General features: G+C 39.4%; 1 protein-coding gene across 3 annotated transcripts in view; it reads left to right on the top strand.

The window, feature by feature from the left end:
* LOC113525848 (RNA-binding motif, single-stranded-interacting protein 1) overlaps positions 1–22,499 on the top strand; it is a 55,506-nt gene that overhangs the window by 27,089 nt on the left and 5,918 nt on the right. For all 3 annotated transcript variants that reach the window (XM_053233872.1, XM_026912447.3, XM_026912448.3), the window contains 7 exons: positions 6,703–6,761; positions 10,791–10,882; positions 18,643–18,800; positions 19,888–19,967; positions 21,124–21,239; positions 21,693–21,742; positions 21,854–21,938. In XM_053233872.1, the coding sequence (XP_053089847.1) occupies positions 6,703–6,761; positions 10,791–10,882; positions 18,643–18,800; positions 19,888–19,967; positions 21,124–21,239; positions 21,693–21,742; positions 21,854–21,938 (640 nt within the window). The remainder of the gene's footprint in view (positions 1–6,702; positions 6,762–10,790; positions 10,883–18,642; positions 18,801–19,887; positions 19,968–21,123; positions 21,240–21,692; positions 21,743–21,853; positions 21,939–22,499) is intronic.

Raw genomic sequence — 22,499 nt, 5'->3', positions numbered from 1 at the left:
ACGCCTGAGTGTTACAGTAGTTATGAATATGAGAAAGGATGTCGAGGCACTTTTCTGTAGCTCTCTGCCCTTTACATTATGCTTGAGCTTCTCTCAGCATTAATATGCTACAACTTGCTTTTTCAGAGGTCTAAACTGGAAGGAATGTGATGAATAAATGATCAGTTATAATGCCTTGCTGAGCGTGATGTGGGATCTTATGAGAATATTGCATTTTAAAACAGAAAATGAAAAACGACATTGATAGCTGCACAGGAAAGTGCGTGGTCCAAAGGAACTGGTAATAAATATGGCCACAGGATCACCAACTTCCTGAAAACCTTCTACTGTAAAAGGTAAAAGGCCTCCATTACAGCCTGGTCTCATTGTGCTTTTATATCTTTGCTTGACCAGCAAGGTGACTTTGACATCTCATTCTCCCCTTTGCAAACCCCCTGTCAACCACCCATTTTCCAAACACACACACACACACACACACACACACACATATGCAGTCACATATTCAGACTATGAGTTGTTGACTTTGTAGCACATTCAATCTCTTTCTTCTTCCTCTATGGCTTTCTTGGAGTGTTTTCTTAGGAGGGGGCACAGAAGGCAAACTGTGGCAATTTCATGTTCCACATTATTGAGAGAGTCAAGTTTCTCGCTTCCTAGGGTGTAATTAGTTCGCCTAATGTTTCAGTTTTGCCTCACAAACTATGGCAAATTTGCATATTTTAAAGAGTTAGTCAATACCTTTGGAAGACAAATGAAACAAGGAAACAGTTTGATTGATAGACTGGGAGTGACTTTGTTTGCTTATGGTACCGGACATGTCTGAACACTTAAGAATGGCCATTTAAGGTTGTGGATTAGTGTGAGGTAAGGCCCAGGAATGTGATTTAGCTTAATCCCATTCTGATAGCTAAAACAATTTCCCCTTTGACCTTTTAAGTCATGCTATACAAGACAGAGAAGAAGCTGTGTTTGGAGTCATTCTCATCTTCTGAATGGAATAGAGTAATGATCATTATCATTCATTGTCCTTGTTACATAAAGCCACAAAAACTCACTGATGGCGTGTATATGCTTGAAGATACTCATCTGACCTCTGCAAGAGTTTACACTAGTGAGTCTGTGGCATTCTTTATTACCTTTTATTTCTGGTGAAATCCTCATCCACCATCTGCTGTGTTTTGATGAACTCTTTGTCTTACACTTACTATGCACTAAAGCCTTTCAGGATATGTAAGGAATAAAACACGACAGGTCATGCTTTTGTAGTAAAATAACTAACAATGGTGTTGATACTTACCACCCTGGAGTTGATTATTTTCCACTAACAGCATGTCTCAAGGAGTGTTATTCCTTGAGATTTTTTTTTTTTTTTATTGGGTATTATTTTTTTAATTAAAGAATGACACAACATACATTTTAATTGTTTACAGTTACATTTAAACTGGTGAAACATCCACGAAACAAGTTAGTTCCTGTTCTTGCTTAGGCCTTCATTATATCATTAGTCATTCCATTCATTCCTTCACCAGTCATTTTTAATAAGATAAAAAAAAATGCAACTTGCAACTGCAGATAAACCTGAAATAACAGCTTTACCTCTGACTATTATAAACAACTGACACTAGAGACTCCTTCCATAAATGCTAAATAATCATCTCCGCACGGAAAACTTCAGCATATTAACAATTACACGTTTATGTGGAGAGTTTGCCGTACAAGTCCCTGTATAAGATGAAACGATAACATATTAGAATGAGTGCATTAATAAAAGCTGTGCTTTGCCTGGCAGCTGGAACCACTGTCAGAGCTGTTGTTATAAAATATTAATAAACATTTTCTGAAATATCAGATTCAAGAATTCAGCAGCACAGTGGTATAATTCAATATAATGCATCTCAGTTGAACTGAAGTCATGAATAATAACCAAATTATCCCATATACTGTATGTAGAATATGATATGTAATACTTTGTGGTGTAATACTGCAGTCACATAGCATTAGTGTTTTGTTTTTACAAAGGATGAAAGCCTTAATTTGCATACGCAAGTTGCTATGTTGTATAATTCATATAAATCTTGACCTCTATCTCCAGAATGGAGCAATTTCTGTGCCGCTGAGGGAAGCATACACCTAGGGCTACTTAACACAGCAGCCACGTGGAAATAACGAACCAAGTTTCAAAATATCTCACATTTATCGTGGGCAATTTATGGTAAAAGGACATTCAAGCTTGTATGTGTAGTTCACTTTGTATTCACTTTTGTAACATTTGCCTTGTTAATTGTACCTATATTTGTGCCTATGATAATTACTTCCTTAATAATTCTTCATTAGCAAATGGGAAATTTTGCAATTGCGTAGCTGACGTGTGCAGCTTTTTGAGCACACTTTGTCTTATTGTAGCATGATTTCTGTAGCGATTGTGTAAGACAGGTTGTTAGTGTGTGGCACTGCTGCCGCAGGTATAATGCTCAGTTCTGAGAAACATGAAGCTATCCAGTGAAAGATTATGCAATCTGATGCCATGATCCCAAACAGAAAGTCTCAAACTTCTATTTAGTCTGCTGTCTGCTTAAGACCAGAAAGCAGCTCCATGCTGTGTGTGTGTGTGTGTGTGTGTGTGTGTGCACGCACCTTATTGGATAGTAGTATGACCCTGAGCAATGTCTATAGAAATCAATAAGCACATAGTGAATAGTAACAGGAGCCTGTATTAGGCTGAGTAATAGGATGAAGGGCAGGAACGGCAGGTGAGATGGCGGTTGCATTGTTCTTCCTGCTGCCTCTCTGGCTGGGACGACACCCTATCTCCTTCCCTCAGACCTCACTAGCCCATGCAATCCAATTCCAATGGATTTTTAGTGAAAGCTAATGGAGACATAGGCTAATGGGGAGGGTTGGTCTTTGAAGGCCCCCTTGTCTTTCAGCAAAGCAGAAATTAGATTTATAAACACAATTTTGGAGAGAATTGTGAATAACATTCGGGACCATTTCATAATGGCACTGTGTCAGTCAAGGACTAGAGTCTCTAAGCCACCCTTACCTTTTAACCCTTCCCAGTTTCTATGAATGATATTCCACTCTGGTGTTGGGGGGGTTTAACCTGTCGTTAAAATTCCTGTAATGATTGATTTACAATGAGCCAGCGGAAACCCCCTCATTTTCCTGTCCTTGGAGCCAGCAGAGGTAAGCAGGAGGTCACGGCAGCCGTGGGAGACCGGACTGGCACAGGCTTTAAAGGTCATTCTCCATAATTGGATTTCAAATCACATAATGGTTTCGGTGTTTGGATATTAATTGGAAGAGCTTAATGCTGTCCTTTCCTCCTCTTTTACCTGCAGAGCTGGTATGATAGTCTTTATACACATAGGACACAAGGTCAAGAGTCTTCTTTTAAAGTAGGTTTCCTGTTTCCCAAGAGAGGTCAGAGGTGAAAATTTCCTCTCATATGTGCTATGCTGTATTGTACCATCCTACATCTGTATGAGTTTCTCAATTTCTGCCCCTTCTGCAGTTACACAGTATCCCCTGGCTCCGCTTTAGTCTCTCACAGTGGCATAACCAGGAATTAATTTCAGGAGGAAATGAGGAAATATACTAAATAAAATCACTGTCTGATCCGTACAGTTAAATTGATGTGTGACATGCTCATGCATCTTGGGTGGATGCCAGACAGTAGTAGGAATGGCAATGGCACAGTTTTCTCTATTTAATTATTTAAGGCACAGTCTAATGTCAGCCAATCTTGCCATATTAATAACATTGCCATAAAATTTCTTTATGACAGTTTCACTGAAAATCATTAAAATAAGATGCTAGTAATGGGGGGAAATGACATTTTATTTTTTTATAAAAGCAGATCTGCCCTTCTTTTTCTCCTCATGCCGTAAACCTCCAGTACTTCACAGACTGTCATATTTATATCTTTGTGCTCACAGTGTAGCTAGCTGGCTTTCAAACAGAAACGGGGAAGAATGCATGATCCTGATTGGTTAATCCTGTTTCTCACCATAGCAGCTCATAGCCATTAAAAAAGTGTTTAAGCAAACTAAGGGATGCATTCATGATGACTTCTCTGACCTTTTTTACACATTATATCATCACATCATTATAGTGCAATTACTGTGCAAAACAATGTTATTTGGCAGGTAAATAATCAGCTGTGTTTGTTATGTTAACCACTCACGAATAAGCATTTGGAAAGGTCATAAAATATTTATGGCAATATTACAGACACACAAAGTCCAGTTGTAACTGTATTAATAAATCATGGAATACAAAGCACTTCTCTTCTGACCATTTATCTTTGGTCCTTTCTTATATAGGTGCAGGTTAGTAGGTGTGTGTTAGGGCTGTTGATGCCAAGAGCAGCCAAATAACAGCTCGGCGAACCTCAACATGCTTGAAGACACTTACTGACACTCACTTTAACACGAACTGAGAGTAAAGTTTATTTTGCCTGGCACAGGCTCCAAACCAGAACGAAAATGATACTTGTTGTGGTTACCGTGAGTGAAAAATGTAATGATTCAAATTAATTGTTCTGAACAGGACATTTATTTGCTGTGCCTCTTGCTGGTTAATAATGTCGCATCATTCATTTTTGTATTACAACTTAACAGTTTGATTTAGGTTATAATTTATTTGTTACATGCAAACTTCCCTGTACCATCAAATCTCTTATTTTTTTTATTCTGTCTATCAGTGCTTTATTACATGATGTAATTGTGTGTCCAGTATAACATTATTAACCTGTATAAAAACAGTATGAATGCAGAATAAGGGTGTATGTTTTGTCTATTGCCGAGGGTGCTAAATTAGTCTTTGACTCTGTCCTGTATTTTGAGATTTTAGACAGAAGCGCTCCAAATTGCATATTGATTATTCATTGCACATGTGTAACATGCAAACCTCTGTGGAGCAGGTTAGTAAATCATTTTCCACATTCCTTTTGGTGTTACCAAGTTTCCATGTTTTTTAGTAGATCAGGACCTAGGAAATTGTCTGATGCACCATGTGATTGCAGCTAATTTAGACTACTTTCTTATTTGTCTTGTCTTGAAGATTTGTTAGTTGATATTGTGCAGATTTATTTGCTGTCAGGTTTTCGTAGCAGTTCCATGAGTGTGGGACTTTCCCACACAGGTAATCCTGTGTGTTGCCAAAACAGAGGAATTGCATTTCTCCTCTAAGCAATTCCATAAGCAGTTCTCTTGGTCAAAAAAAGTTACTAATCTCCTCCTTCAAAATAGTATTGTCACCACCATAAGTAGACCTACCGGTGTTTACACACAGTTAAATTGCATAACCTGTATGTGTGTGTGTGTTATCCTTAATAACAATACAAACACAACTGACAGGTTTAATGGCTTTGGAAAGTTTAATTAAATTACACCTGCATGCATGCAGATGGGAGATAAATTACAGGGAAAAAATGGTGATTCTGTTATGCTGTGGAGACATTTTTCTGATTTGGATCTTTCTGGGTTTGGGTTTTTATGGCTTGGGTCCACTTGTAAGTTAATGCAAAGCTATTCAGACTAATCGCCTGTATCCTATGGTGAAACATTTATGTCATATATGACAGTGGCACCATTCACAGGGCACGAGAGCACACTGAACGGTTTGATGAGTATGGAAATGATGTAAATCATATGCTATGGGCTTTACAGTCACCAGATCTCAACCCAGTTGAACACCTATAAGCTGTTCTGGAGGCTTGTGGTGTTCCAGCGCTTTAGTAATAAACTATATGTTGTTTTTTCCTTTAATTTGGCACCCATCTGTATATGTAGAAAGGATGGAATTAGCCATATGTTCATTGTATTTTTAACAGTTCAGGAATGTTATGTTGGGATTGAAGAGAAAGAGTGGAAAGTTTAAAAAAAAAAAAAAAAAGTGCTTCCGTTCCAAATGAGAAAAATGTTTTGCAACCGGACTGAGCATGCCCTCTGGTCCCAAGTTTAAACTGCCATTATTGCAGTGGGGTAATCAGCTGGGAAGATCAAATGATCATACACCTTTGCCATGGTGGCCTTCATCTGGAAATGTTTACCCTGTTTGTTTTGTTTCATTTGGTCTTTGCTTGGTGTGTGGTCACCTGGCTCTTTTCTGCGAAACACTCACTATGGCTCTCAGTGTTTTGGATTCAATGCTGGCTTCATTTGTCAGGCCGGACAGCTTTTAGCGATACAGCTCTGATGGGTTTCCTGTTTGTGGCCCTGACTCTGCTGGGCCATGTTGCTCCTTTGATCTTGGAGATGTAGCATTAGCTAGGAAATGTGGTTCCAAATTAGATTTCATGTGACAAAAGGAAATAAGTTTGGTGTTCTATATCGTTGCCTTTGGAGAATGGAAAATTTTGGAGCTTATGTTTGTGTCTGCTTTGTTTGGTCAGACATCTTTATCCAGCACAGATCAGTGCTTGTTTTGGGGATGTTTCAGTCTAGAAACAACCTCCTGTGTCTCATGTTTGTGAGATGATGTCATTAAGTTTTATGCAAGCTGTGTTATTTCTCTCTCTCTGTCTCTCTCTCTCTGTGTGTGTGTGTGTGTGTGTGTGTGTGTGTGTGTGTGTATATATGTGTGTGTGTGTGCGCATGTGCGTGTGCATGAGTAGGGGGTGGAGTGTTGTAAGATAGACTCCAGCTGTCTGCTGTTTCAATTCATACACCAACAGTGTTCTCTTTGTTCTTTTCACAGTTACGGGAAAATAGTATCAACGAAGGCCATCCTGGATAAGACTACAAACAAATGCAAAGGTGTGTATGTTCTGCCATGTCCTCAGCAAGCACTACAGTCGTTTCCACTGAAAGCTAAATGAATGCTTGTAGAAGAAACTAAAGTACAGAATGCAAAAATGAGCCATATGTTGGGTACAGATTGAATCATTCAAATGTACAGCATTTATTTTATGCAGGTATAATATGCTGCAAAGGTATTGTGTGTAGTGTTCTTTTTTAAGTTAATACAAATAATATTTCAAAAGTGAGCACTGCAGAAATACCAGCGTGCCTCTGCGTAATGTTTAAATTTGTTTAGCCTGATCAAACAGCGGTGCTTGCAGAACTGGGAAAGTCAGTGCCAGTGCCTGTTTCCATGAGTTATACGGATTTCAGTGCCCTGCTCTGACTCATGACTTCTTGGCTGCCGTGTGTGCATGCACGAGTAAATGCATGACTCTGTCACTGCTCTGCTATGTGAGGCTGGGTGGATCAGGAAACAAGTCTCCAGGCCTTTAGACTGGGGGGAGGAAGTGTCCGCTGTCCCAGCTCCTCATACTCACTGCTGTTATTTCTGCTCTGGCTTTGCTGACTGGGTCAGGCCCTTGGTGTGGTTCCAGATTGGGGGTTATGCAAGAGAGACGGCGGGAGAGAGATTGAAGGTGGCATAGCTCGGAATCTGGCTCAGTTCCTGGGTTTGGCACCTGTGGAACAGCCAGGCCGCACTGCACCTTGCCGCTGTGATGTGGATTATTTATGCGCTGAGTAATCTCAGCCTGCCTGAGAAGACTGACAAGGGTGTGTGTGTGGGTCTGTGTGTTTGTGTGTGGCGTCCATGAGCTGTAATTCTATCCCTCAGTTGACTCTGTGTGCTCAGCTGCCAACCAAGAGGTTAGATCTCAGTCAGTAGCTTAGTATCTGTCCATAGTAGAGACGCAATGGAACCTGAAGTGATCCTGTGATCTACACTCATACACCACTCATAAACATGAGCAGTAAACCTGTTAAATCCTCTGAAAGCTCTACTTTCACTTTCTTTTACACCTCTGAAAGTTTAGCCCAGCGCTGTCTGGTTTCTATAACTGCACTGTTGTTTTAAAAGGAGGGAAGTCTTGGCTTGCCATTGCACATTTCTAATTGTATAATACTTGCTCAATACTCATGTTTCACCTCTGTAGCTCATTCCCAGTGTCAATAGTCCTAATCGCCTGAAAGAGTGGTTGATCTGCCTGTATTTGCAGTTGGGCGTGTTTGCAGTTTAAATATGGCAGCAACCACAGTGTCTCTGCAGCTTCTACAGCAATCAGAGATGACCAAGTACCTGACTGACTGAGTCACAGATACAGAATTATGATCAACAATCACAATACAGTACAGTATGTGCATCAAGAGAACCTAACTAATGAAATCAGGAGATAAAACTCATAGCCTCGTTGGGTGAAATCAGGTATCCAAAGAATTGCATTTCTGCTGTGGGAATTTGCAGCTAATCAGCTCAGAGAGACTATTCCAGTCTGTAACACATGTATATATTATAATGAAACAGGTCTACAAGTGGAGATTCTCTGCCCTGCTCTGCCAGACTAATAGGTTTTAGATTTATTTAACTCCTCAGCTATATTGTACCAAACCTATTTCCCAATTCCCACCCACTAGCTAGTTCTCCCCTGTTGTACGACAGATACTACTTGAGGAAGGTGACGGATAACACAAGTTTTTTGAACTGCTGTTGGTGAAACATTACAGGGAAGCTGAATGTGCTGGTAGGAGATGCTAATAAAATCACTTCCTTGTATATGACTCCATAGACATTTACAACTGGCCAGTATTGCCATCCTTCCCACCAAGAGAGCAGGCCCAATTATGTCATCTTGGGATAAGATCTTGCGATCTACCAACAACAGGGCAAACTCTTTTCTGTTGCACCAATTGGGATCCCTAACTGCCTGATTTGGGATTTTTATAGTACACTGCAAAGATGATGAGTTACAGTGACAATGTAACGAGTCATGAGCATGTAATGTTATGTCATGAGCATGTGGACCAATTGCTGTTGTATCAGCTTGAGAAATTAAAACCTGCACATTGCAAGTGAGATCTGAGTTCACTGCAGACTCCAAGCAAGTTTTCTGCTGTCCTTTGCACTTTACCTGCTTATTACTTGCATATACAATACACACACCCTTCTACATAGGTGCAAACAGTTTAACTGTGATTTATTTTGGCAAACGTCATTTGAGTTATGGTGGATGTTGAAGGATGACATTATTGTGATTATTTAGTACAAGTTTTTGAACACCAGTTTGTCAAAACAAAGATGAACACAATTCATGGATTAAGTAATACCGTGTATAATCAGGAAAACATAAAAAAAATGAAGCAGTTATTGTAAAAAAAAATAGTTTAATTACGATTAATTCCAGTTCACCTCCCCTTGACCATAGACTTGTGTGTAAGTTGTTTTAGTGGGCAGAAATTGCCTCTGTTTCCTGTCTTTTTCTCACATGCACTTTATTACAGAAACAGCTTATAACCGAAGCTCTTTTTAAACATATGCCTTTTGCGTGACTCTCCTGTATCACAATGTGTTTTGCCATGTAGCTGTTCAACTGAACGAACACATAGACAGAGTGAAATGCAATGTAAATATTTAGTGTTTAATTTAAATTCATTTATAAGACGTGAATATCATTTATGAATTCAAATTAAATTAAATTAAATCATGAAGGGTACATAAAGAGCATTTGTATCCAAAATATGAAATCAAAAATACTGTGTGATACTTTGAACATAGAAAAATTAAGTTAAGCTAATTATTGTATTTCATATGCAAGTGATATAAATAAACATAAATGGTAAGATGATTCAAAGCGAGACATCGCTTTTGGAAGAATAAGATGATCCTGTTATCATTCTCACACATCACCCACACTGTGTGTGTCACTCTGATGCATTTATTAAACATGTTACCAGCATACTGTGCATTCGTTTTTCATAAAGGGTTAAGAAGCAAGAAACTGAATGATAAATAAACATCTGATTTTATATATGTGTGTGTGTGTGTGTGTGTGTGTCATTATATATATATATATATATATATATATATATATATATATATATATATATATATAATGAGCTAGATTAGCTCATTAGATAGCTGTTTCAATCAATCAGTGCTTTAAGGTTAGTCTCCTGATTCAACCTGCCGTCAGCTAATTAACTAGTCAGCAAATGGAAAGACTTAATTTACAGCCTCTGGCACAGCATTCAGTCCAGCTTATGTTCAGAAACCTCTGCTGAATGTTCATAACATGCTGAAAGTTCATAAATCTGTGAACAAAGTCATATAAATCTAATTCGATACTAAAATGTTTTAAAGCAAGATAATGTCTTTGGTGACATTGGCCTGATTTATAAACTCATGGTCAGATAGAATTATTAGACTTGTCACAGGTGTGACCATGGGTTTATACCATTGAGGGTTAAAAAGTAAACAACAGCATAGTAAAAAATATGTACAATTTGCAAGCTAACATAATCGATTGTCATATAATTAGAAAGGCAGTAAATGGCCGAACTTTAAGCTAAAGACTTGAGTAGGTTTAGCTGTTTAACTGTTCAGAAACACCTACTGAATGTTCATAGCAGTACGTATCCCTTTGTTAACCTCTGTTGTCTTTATTTTGTCCTTTTGAGCTCACTGTGATTTCAGTTCTGAATTCTTTAGATACAATCAGATGACTGGTTCTATTTTAAGACTCCATGTTATCTAGTGTTAGACAAATACTTTCCATAGAGTAGTGCTTCTTCTCCAGCCTAGTAAATATGAGAGTGTGACCTTTTATGTGCAAGATTACTTGTATGTATATATCACATGTGCAAACTTCTAATGCGAGATTAAGCATACTGCACCAACTTCTCACAACTATTTTGCATACACTGGATATGCACCAGTCACACACCCCAGTCAAGTGTGTACTGTATTGCATATACTTGAGAGGCCATGAGATGCTATATTTAGTTGTAATCAAGAAGGTCCAAGATTAAAAGATTGTTATGTATTCCCAGGTTATGGTTTTGTGGACTTTGACAGCCCTGCTGCTGCACAGAAAGCCGTCAACGCTCTGAAAAACAACGGCGTGCAAGCACAGATGGCAAAGGTAAGAGTACACCTGTTAGACTATCTGTCATTTCTTCTTTCACCTGTTACTCTCTTTCTGTCTACCTCATTGTCAGATGGTGTGTGTGTGTGTGTGTGTGTGTGTGTGTGTGTGTGTGTGTGTGTGTGTGTGTGTGTGTGTGTGAGAGAGAGAGAGAGAGAGAGAGAGAGAGAGAGCCCTTTGATGGACATGTGTGAATGGCACAGTAAAAGTCAAATGAATGAGCCAAATTTTTTGGAATTGTAGTCAGCCAATTCTTTTTTTTTTTTTTTCCTCTGGCTGCATTGAAAGCACTAAAGCCAAACCCAGTCCTGGTGTCCTGTAGGCTCATAATTCTGTTTTCAATTTAATGAAAAGGTGTCTTAATGAAAGCCGGATTGGACATGTCAACCAGCCTGTTCTCTGCAGAGGTGTGGTGATTTCTGTTTCTATATATGTCTATGTTCATGCCTGTAGAACAGTCTGTCAAAGGTGTGTGTATGTCTGTTGGGTGGAGAGAGAGGAGGAAAAGTACAAAGATAGTGTGATGACAGCAGGGTGACGATATCCAGTGGGAATTCTCCCTGGGGACGTGCCTCTCACGCTCGTTCTGTCTCATAGTTTCTACACACACGGAAATACACAGGAGCCTCTGTGTTCCCCTGACAAAGCTCTTCACTTGCTACAAAGCAGAGACTGTTTGAGACGCACCCAGCTCTGGCACTAACATGAACGCATCCTGTAATGTCACTCGTTACACACGCACACACATGCTTTGCAACTAATTCTTAGGTGTTGGCTGCAAATGGCATGATAAAGCCACATCTGAGAGAATCTGGTGGAAAGAGAAACAGAGAGAGGGAGGGAGGGAAAGTCACCATTTTCACTATGGCAGCTTCTTAGCAGCCTTCACCCCAACCCTCCCCATTTAGAGCTCTATTCATTCCTGAAGAGAAGGCACGGTGGGCTGAGTATGAAAAAGGATCAGAGAGACGAAGGAACGGAGAAAGAGAAAGGGGGAGAATGACAGACAGACAAGGGAGGAGGGGCAGGACGGAGAGATATAATAAGAGGGATTATGAGTGGCAACGGGATTTGCAGCTGTGCAGGTTTTCCTGTTGGCAAATTTTACTTCCACAATTAAGCACATTTCATGTGTGTCTCTGTGTGTGTGTGTGTGTGTGTGTGTGTGTGTGTGTGTGTGTGTGTGTCTGTAGCTGTACTCTCCTCTGTAGTGTGTAAAGCTGAGCTGCTGCAGCAGCAGCACACTCCCTGCACTTTCACATAGCTCAGCTAAAGCAAAGGAAGTAAATAATTGGCGGTAGTCATGGTAACAGGCCCGCCGACGCCATGCCATCCAGTCCATATAAAAGCTGAGTTCGGCTGTGTGGAGCTCGACAGGCGGGTACGAGCTGCTGGACTCGCCCCTCGCAACCTTTTCCATTTCCAATTAGAGCTGCACTGTTCGGGGGGTGACGCGGGCAAGCTTAAGCCTGGCTTTTGTTCCTTGCTCACTAGGAAGTTGAGATCTTTCGTTTAACTTTTCTTTTAAAGGTTTTTCTTTCACTGTTAGGACAATGAAGAGCCAGCCTGCATGGACTTAATGAATGCCTTCCCCATTCTGCGAGCTGTTCTTGGGTGCCTTGATGGGTTTCATTCACTAATTTTAGGCTCTGTGTTTGTTTGAAAGGTGTGTAAATTAGAGGGCAGGAAATTCAAGTGGTTCTGGAGAGTTTGTTCAAACACATTTTCAGTCATTGAGAAAAGCAGCATAAACATACACCATTATACCACAGCACTGTTGAATTCTCAAATCGGATTGGTCGTAAGGGGTTGATTGATTTCCAGTAACAGAAGCTTAGTCAGTAGTATTGGATGTAATTCAAATGATAGGTTTACATTAATGCACTCATTTAAATTATTGAACTATTTTGAATTATTATTATTGTTCTTGTAGTAACAACTCATTCACATTAGACTTCTTTTAACAGAAACTTGTCTCATTAACATTAAATGTAAGTACAAATGAATAAAGTATGATGTGCCATTCTTTAATAAATTAACTGTAATTGTAATTGTTTGGCAAATTTGGCAAATTTATAGGAATAAACACTACAGGGCATGCTGTTATGGGAAAATAATCAACTTCAGGGTGGTAACATTCCTCCACTTTGCATCACACTGCATCATCCCACCCCATCGTTGATTATATTCCTATAAAGCCATGCCCTATCGTGTTTTATTTCAAGCTGCCTGGGCTGGGATTACAGGGGACACAGACGGAGCTGTAAAAGAATGTAGCACTTTGGGCTGAGTGGTGAAAACCGTAAAGACTAATGAGAGAATCAAGGAGTGTTACACATCTTTCATTTCTGCAATGCTGTGCAATTGTGTAGAGGCAGTGTGCATCTGAATTATTGCAGTAAACGTATTATGGCCTGCTGACTGAAAGTTCTATTTATCAAACATTGTACTGCAAGCTGTGTTTGACTGAGTGTGTGGTTCACGTGGACATCTCCCTCACCCTGTGCGTTCTATAAGCAGATGGGTAGATAACAAGAAATATTACCGCTGATTACTGGCTCCTAACTCCTACACACACACACACACACACATATATACACACACATCCTATCTCAGCTCTGTTTCTCAATCTGTGTGTCTTATACACAGAATCACGTGACCTGAGTTGATTGAATGGTTAGCCGGTGACCTGCTTCTCTGCACAAACATGTCTTATCGAGGTCTGCCAAAATTCTGTCCTGCTGCAAACTCTCCTGTTATCATTACACGCACACACGGTCTCGCTAACGCATATATTTACTCACATACACTTACAAATTCCTCCTAAGTTTGAGCTGACATACAGTTGTATGCAAAGGTTTGGGCACCCCAGGCCAATTTACATATTTTGTTGATTTTTGAAGTGAAAAGAAGTAAACACATTTTTCTGCAAATATTCTGCAACTATAAATGTACACGCATTTATAGTTTCCTGACTGACTGGGTCATTTTGCTTCTAGAATTTGCTGATATTTATTGGAATCCATTCTTTCATCTATCCATGCAGTGTTTCCTGTGCCAATGGCTGCCACACAAACCCAAACATAGTAGATCCTCCCCATGCTTAGTAGTTCTGTTCATCTGTAGTTCTGTGCTGCTTCATTTTTTCCTCCAAACATACCTTTGGTGATTGTGGCCAAAGAGTTCCATTTTTACTTTGTCAGTCTACAGAACTTGTTTCCAGAATGCCTATGGCTTATATATATATTTTTCTGCCTGGAAGAGTCATCAGAAGGAAACTTTAGCTGCGACCTCATCACAAAAGTGAAAGTCTTATGTATGCAAATCATGTTTGTGCAAGCAATGTTGCAGAGTATAATGGTGCACCACCACTACTGTGTCAGATAAACCTTCTTGCAGGTCTTGCAGGTCCTTGCAGGGTTTTGCTTTGCCTTTCTGCCCAGCATACAGGCAATTCTGTCTGTGAGTTTTCTTGCCTTGACTTCCACAGTTCTCCTTAACTGCCATTTTTAATGACATTTTGAACAGTGGAAATTGTGAGCTGGAAGAGTTTTTATATCTTTTTATAGCCTTTCTATGCTTTGTAGGCATCAATTAGCTTCATTTTCAGATCCTAAGCCAGCTGCTGTTTGTTGTTGAGTGTTAGTACAACGTTTGAAGAGTCAGAGAATTACATTCTGGAATTTTTATTCCTAATGGCAATTCTTGACCTGCCTAATGAGTCCTAATGAGTTAATTAAGGCCTAACAAATTAATTCAGTCCTGAGACTTTATAATTGGAATGGTGTCCAGACTTTTGCACATGCCACAATTATTATTTTATTCATTTTCTTTTTTTGAAGTTCATCCAAAATAAAAGGTAACTGTGCATTAACATTTGCAGAAAAATTGTATTTTTTAAAAATAGTTTGCTGCAGCTGTTGTGTTTACTTCAAAAATCAACAAAATATGTAATTAGGCCAGGGGTGCCCAAACTTTTGCATACAACTGTACCTCTCAGATCAGAGCAGTAGCTAAGGGGGGAGGGTACATACTGTATTTTGCCTCAAAAAGCATTTTTAAGTAAGAGAATAACTATTAACTAAGAATAAATATTAAAAATATAATTATGTATGGCTTATATTTGAGGTAAGACAAACAGACATTTTTACACATTTTAATTACATTGAAATTCAAATGATAGGTTTAATAACATGATTTCAGCAAGCCAGATATCCTGACAGACTCGTCCCACATGCAAGCAAAATAGTCACTGAACCCTTTTTTATGTAATGTATTAGTATGATATTGCCTTAAAGAATTGTTCTTTATGATCAGGTTCATTATACTTTAAGGTTAGTAGTTGATGGATTTATTACTCTACAGTATGCATTTTCCTAATGTTTTTTATATACTGATATATCTGTGAGTAATAGTAAGATCCAAGCTGTTTCCAAGACAGAGATTTTTCCTCCTTTTAAGGTTGGGCTGTACTTGAAGGAATACTCCACTATTTTGTTCTGATTTGTTCATCTGTAGTGTGTGTAATTAGCACAGACAAGAATTTCAGCATGTTTCCCTGTACTGAGAAAAGAACAGAAAATCCTGTTTACTTAAATTTCAGTAATAATGAAAGTCTAAGGATAGTTGTTAAAGCAGTCAGTAAACATTTATGCGAAGCACACATTTTTCTTTAAATGTTTTCATGAATTCTTCAGTCTCATGTATTATTAAATTAAGCCTGAAATTTGTATAATACATCCTGTGGTTGTGTGTTACCATAGACACCAACCTTGATGAAAGCATATATATATATATATATATATATATATATATATATATATATATATATATATATATATATATATATATAAAACCAAAACGATATTTTTACTGTATTGTTCTGGTGTTGAAAATGGGCTAAAAAGTTTTGGAGTATATTGGTTATAGTTATGGATCTGTGTTATATATAGACTTCCATTGAGTAAGTGTTTTTTGAGTAAGCGGGTTTTACCTCCTTTTCTCAGACCAGGGAATTGTACATGCCATACATAAAGACAAAACTGCCTTGCAAAATCTGCCTTGTTTGCCTCAAACTCCGTCTGCCCCCATGACACCCGAATGCCCCCATTAAAAATGTTCTAGTTATGACCCTTTCTAAAATACCTCTCACTTGACCGAGCCACATGAGCATGTGAGTGTGCAGGATAGAGGAAACCTGGTCATTCCACTGTCTTTCTGTTTAAACGCACTGTAATCCCTGTAAACCCCAAAGCACTCTCAAGTTGTTAATGCCAGAACTTAGAGCAGTAATTTAGCATTGCGTGCCTGCAGCTAGCCGGCTTCTAGCCATCACTGCTAATCTCCTCTCACACATTTAACCCACTAATCTGCTGACCAAGCACTCTTCTCTACAGTACCAAATCATATGGTGCACACACGAGGTCAGTGAGCTGTCCTTGATTCCCAACCAGAGAAGTCGTTTAATTACCGCTGGAGGTTTACCTCGCTTCCTCTCGTGAAAGTGATGGATCTGTTGAAAGTCAGCCCTGTGAAATAGGACAGCATTAACATACAGCCTGCCATCAGATATGATGGGCTCCGTGCCTGGCGTTGATTTGTGTTAAATGCCCGTCCCAGTCTATTCTCTCTTTTTAGACTAACCAGATTCTGACAGCCCTGCTGATCTTCCATCCTCCCTTTCTCATTTCACTGTGCTGGGTTCAGCCTCTCAGAGCTCAGCATCTCTCAAATCCTCACTGTTCCCTAATAGAGCCATGTTGATCTTTCTGCCAGAGTGTTAACTTTGGTAATCCTACCCCCATCTCTCTCCTTCTCTCTCCTTTGCTCTCTCTTTCTCTGTCCTTCCTTCTCTCTGGTTCTTTCTGGCGGGCGTTGAATGCAGTAGGATGTTAATGAATATTAATGAGGCAGTCCCTCACTCTCCTGGGAGCCTCTCTCTCTCACACACACACACTCTGTTTCTGCTGATGCTGATGTAACTTAGAAAGCTGATGTGATGCCGCTCGGAAGCGACCACGACTCGCATGTAGATTTCGGCTCATCAGTATTCATGCTGACCGACCCTTTATTGGCAAAAAGCACCTAGCACAATAGTGAGAGTGTAAAGCAGTCCTCTGAATCCATACATCTATATTAAAACCATATAGAGTCAGAGAGAGAACCATTCTTATGCAGAATTCACCATTCTTTAGCAAATTGCTAAAATGAAAACAGTTCTATATTAATCTATTCCACCCCATCATCCTTAATTTTTTGGACTGGTTTTGGACAGCACTGAGTGTCAGAGGGAGGCATGTGACTCACTACTACAGTACTGACTCTTGCAAAATTCATTGTATTTCAGTGGTAGTCATGATTTTTGTCTCTCTCAGTGAATTAAATATAATCAACTGACCCTATCTATAGCTAGCTAAATGTATAGTAGTAGGATATTAGAATTGATCGGTCCGTTTGCTTTCATGATGTCATTAATTCATGGTCTAATTACAGTATGTACTTATGTAAGTTAGCATTTAAAAGATGCACTCAATTAATATGTCCATTGAAAAAAAAAAGTTGTTAGGATTTGTAGGCTTTCCTGTGTATGGAATTAAAGGTGATGGGCCTTGCTGTGATAGGAAAATATTCCATGATGGGATGTTGTGATACCACAGTGATTTTCCAATGATTCAATTTTTTTAATTTATTGACCACATCAAGCTTTTTAACTGTTTACATTTAGTGTTGTGGAATATCCAAGAAACAAGTTATTTCCTGTTCTCACTTATATTATAGCAGTTATAAACATTCTCTCACCAGCCTCTATTTTTTCTCTCTTGAAGTTTATAAGACAAATCAGCTTGCCATGTTGCTAAGAAAATTGGAAAGCCTGTCCTGAAGACTCTCCCATGGTGGAAAACTAACTGACTGATCCAAAGCGCAGACATTTGAGACTCCTAAACATCTACAGGAAACTTCACCATAATAATATTATTCAACAATAATATGCTTTTATTTAAATAGTAAAATAGCAGCACATTTTCTTAATCCCTTTATTATTAGGCTTACATTATGTGGAGTGTCTGCCTTGTGAATGAGTTGTTACTATAGAAACAATAACATGGGAGCATTAATATAAACTTATCACTTGAATTACAACTGGAACTACTCTTTGATCCGTGCTGTTATAGAAAATTAATCCATACAAATATAAGCCATCCTTTAAATTTGAGAATGTAGTGGTATATATGCACATCTATACAACAAAAAAAGTGCAAACAATTTAGTCTCATTTGCCTAACTTATTGCGATCAATTATTGTAATCATGCAGCCCTGTATCCAGGGTTAGGGTTCAAATAGTCATGAAAGGACTGACAAACAGAACTGATTCTACTGCGTGGTTCTATCTTCAGGTTTTTACAGCAAAAGCCTTGTATTTGGCCTGTGCCACAGAGAGAGAGAGAGAGAGAGAGAGAGAGAGAAAGTGGTAAATTGCTCAGTAATGTTCCCAAGAGCAGTCCACATGTGCAGCCGTTAACTGATCAAACAGGGACCTGTGAAGATGTGTGTGTGTGACACAGAGAGAGAGAGAGAACTGGGTGCTTGGATGATAAGATAGGAGGCGCCAGGTGTTTTTACAGCTGTGTGATCTCAGGTGTTGGTAACTTTTCCTGATATTTCTGTACATAACTGCATCTGAAGTATAAAGTGCAAACACATTTCAGTTCTCTTACCTTCTACCTCACCCTCTCTCTTTCTCTCTACCCCTATACAGCAACAGGAGCAGGACCCCACTAACCTGTACATTTCCAATTTGCCGCTGTCGATGGATGAGCAGGAGCTGGAGACCATGCTGAAGCCCTTTGGCCAGGTCGTCTCCACCCGCATACTTCGCGATGCTAATGGGGCAAGCAGAGGGGTTGGATTTGCGAGGTGAGGCTTTCTCTGGGTTCTGATTGAATGTTTGAGGCTCAGCAGTTTGGCTGTGGCTGTGGTTTGGATTTGCAGTGACATTTAGTATAATTGCACCAAACCCACCCAATAATGTGCTGATTCAGCTCTGGAATGGGGTGAGGTGAAAACTGACACCAGTCAGAGTGAACACTCCTTTCCAACTGTCTGATAGTTCATCTCTGACGTGCACTCACTGCAGGTGTGTTCTGTGCGTGCGTGTGTGCATGCGTGTGTGCATGCGTGTGTGTGTGTGTGTGTGTGTGTGTGTGTGTGTGTGTGTGTGAATGACAATGAGTTGGCAGCCTGGATAATAGTACAGCTGCAGTATGTTCTTTTACCTGCACCTGTCTCAGTGTGTGAGGGAGTGTACTTGTAATACACTTTCACTCCCAGCTTACTGCCTTGGCACTTGCTACATTTGATTCAAAGATGCCTGAGAGACCTAAATGCATTAACGCATTTAAAAAAATATTTAGTTAGCAATAATTTACATGAAAATGGCATATACATGGCCATATTTTCTGGGTGAACGAGCACCACCAGTTATAATGTGCTTCATTGTACTTTCTAACAGCTGCATGGTCAGCAACAGTGACCTCCACTGCCTGTGTGTGTGTGTGTGTGTGTGTTGGTTATGTTTTTATATCTTGGTGGGGATCAAATTTTGGATTATCTGAAAGTTTTGACTTTGTGGGGACATTTAGCTGGTCCCCAAGGGGACAATCTATCTATCTATCTATCTATCTATCTATCTATCTATCTATCTATCTATCTATCTATCTATCTATCTATCTATCTATCTATCTATCTATCTATCTATCTATCTATCTATCCATCTATCTTAGCTTTTATTTATAAAGCTAAAAGTGCCAAAAGGATTCCTTTTGGTTCCTGAGGTTAAGATTAAGGTGAAATTTAGATGTAGCATAGCATTAATTAGCTGTATTAATAATTATATTGGTGGGAGGTCTTCACAAGGATAGAAAGACAAATGTGTGTGTATTTTGTGTGTATGTGTGTGAGATATAAAGGATCTTAGTGAGGTTTGATTCTTCTGTTTTTGTAGGATGGAGTCCACAGAAAAATGTGATGCTGTAATTTCTCACTTCAATGGAAAGTTTCTCAAGATGCCAGCTGGAGTAATGGGTAACACAGAACTCTGTGTGTGTGTGTGTGTGTGTGTGTGTGTGCGTGTGCGTGTGTGTGTGTGTACGCGTGTGCGTGCGTGTGTGCGTGCGTGCTTGTGCGTGCTTATACTCATTTATATATTGTGTTTGGTTGTTCATTAAGACACAGCACTTTTGTAGCAGATTTCTGCTAGAGCAGATTCGTTCTCTAATCATTTGTCTGTAGTCATTCTGAGCTTTCAGCCATGGAGCCCTGCACAGCACAGATCAAACAAATGTGCACTTAGATTGAAGCAAGCACACAGAATAATGATAGGCTTTGCTGTTACTATAGGCTTAATGCAGGAATAAGTGCTTATTGATTAGTGAATGCAGTTTGTGGCTAATGTTGAACACAGTGTGGAGGTTCTCTCTTCTCCCTCACCCTCCCCTTTAGTCTCACTTGTGCTCTTTCTATCTCTCTTATCTTCCTCAGTCTCTCTCTCTCTCTCTCTCTCTCTCTCTCTCTCTCTGTGTGTGTGTGTGAATGGTAAAGGGGTCTCTAGTATGTCCAGCTCTGATGTTCCTTGCTCTCCCTCTCTAAGCTTTGTAATTGGATTATTAGATTGAAATAGTCTCCACTGCTCATGTTGCCTCACTGAAGAGGGAGGATGAGGGCAAGGGGGATTATGGAAAGGCAGCTGCCAAGTTAGATGTCTATATTTTTAGTATAATGGGAAAAAGTTTTGAGTGGGCATTCTGAATAGAGGGCAGCATGGTGGTGCAGTGGATAGCGTTGCCACCTCACAGATCCTGATCACTGGTTACTGTCTGTGAGGAGAGTCACATATTCTCCCCTGTCTGTGTGGGTTCCTCCGGGTTCCTCCGGGTTCTCCGGTTTCCTCCCTCCTCCCAAAACAAGCTAGTAGGTGGCCTGGTTACTCTAAATTGTCCCTAGGTGCGACAGAGTGTGAATGTGCATGGTGCATTCCATCCTACCACTTACCTAGTGTTGCTTGGATAGGCTCTGGATCCACTGCTACCCTGACCAGAATAAAACGAGTACTACAGATGAATAAATGAATGCATTTGGAGTAGAAGACAGCTTAAAATCATAGTTATAATAAATTATTGTCATAGCAGGCAAAAGACTAGAGAAAATTGTGTTTAATCTGTCTGTATCTCTTTTCCTGCAGTCCCTACTGAGCCACTGCTGTGTAAGTTTGCAGATGGAGGGCAGAAAAAACGACAGAGCCAAAATAAATATGTGCCTAATGGACGAGCATGGGCCAGAGAGGGAGAAGCCAGACTTGTAAGTTCTGGAAATGTGCTTTTGTATGTCGGTGTATGTACATATCATGAGAAGCCATGTTTTCACTCCCTTAACAAATATTTTTAATGGGTATGCTAAGACCATCTATATAGTCATTTCTGTTGTCATTGTTCTCTATACGTTGTAATTCATGCATCATGAAACTGTGTGTGTGTGTGTGTGTGTGTGTGTGTGTGTATGTATGTATGTATGTGTGTATATATATATATATATATATATATATATATATATATATATATATATATATATATATATATATATATATATATATATATATATATATTTATTTGTGTGTAGGTAACAGAGGGAGAGTCACAAAGGGAGATTGTGTGGGAGTAAAAGAGAAGGCTGTAAAATGCTGACTGGAATAAGAATCACAGTCGTGGCAAATATTCATGAGCTTCTTTCTGTATCTTTGTCTCTTTTTCTCAGGCTGGAATGACGCTCACATACGACCCCACTGCTGCAGCTATGCAGAACGGGTAGGTGACAGCCGCGAAACCTCTTCACCTCTCGCATCCTCTTGACTAATGGACACACTGCCAACAAAGTCTCTCATTCTGTCTGTTTTTCCACTCTGTCTATCTCTGCAGGTTCTATCCCCCTTACAGCATTACCAACCGAATGATCGCCCAACCTGCCATGTCACCCTACATCTCTCCCGTGTCCACGTACCCGGCATGTATCAGTCCAGTTTGGGGAAAAACTCTGAAGAATTGATTCTATTTCCATATTTGTGGATTTTCTAGCAATGTTCATGGAATTTGAGCTTATGATAGATAAGCTGAGGGCAGTGTCATTTAGACATGCCATTTGTTCTTGGATCTTTTTTTTTTCGTCCTGCCCTTTTATGCAAATTTTTAAAATCCAAATAAAAAACTTGAATTGAAAAGTCCAAAATTTGCTGAAAAAAGCATAAATTTTTTTTAATTATTTCCCAGGCCAAAAAATATTCTTTCGCTTGGCTGATGTGGAAAAGTTGGTCTACTGATGAAGATGAGATTAGAAACAGGATATTAAAATAAATGTTTACATTGTCGTGTGTTTCAGCGCTATAGCTATATAGTTTTGATAATAAGCAGGATACTCATACTGTTTAGACAGACAAAAAAATTTTCTCATCTTTATTAATGAAAGCAACATCAAACATGACCACAACCCTGACTAGGATAAAGCAGTTACTGAAGATAAATAAACTGAATGAATGAAACATCAAATCTCTCTATCACGCTGTTTTAG

This window comes from Pangasianodon hypophthalmus, chromosome 5 (assembly GCF_027358585.1).
Source record: "Pangasianodon hypophthalmus isolate fPanHyp1 chromosome 5, fPanHyp1.pri, whole genome shotgun sequence".
In the NCBI taxonomy this organism is placed as follows: Eukaryota; Metazoa; Chordata; class Actinopteri; order Siluriformes; family Pangasiidae; genus Pangasianodon; species Pangasianodon hypophthalmus.
This window is presented reverse-complemented; position numbering and strand designations above follow the sequence as displayed.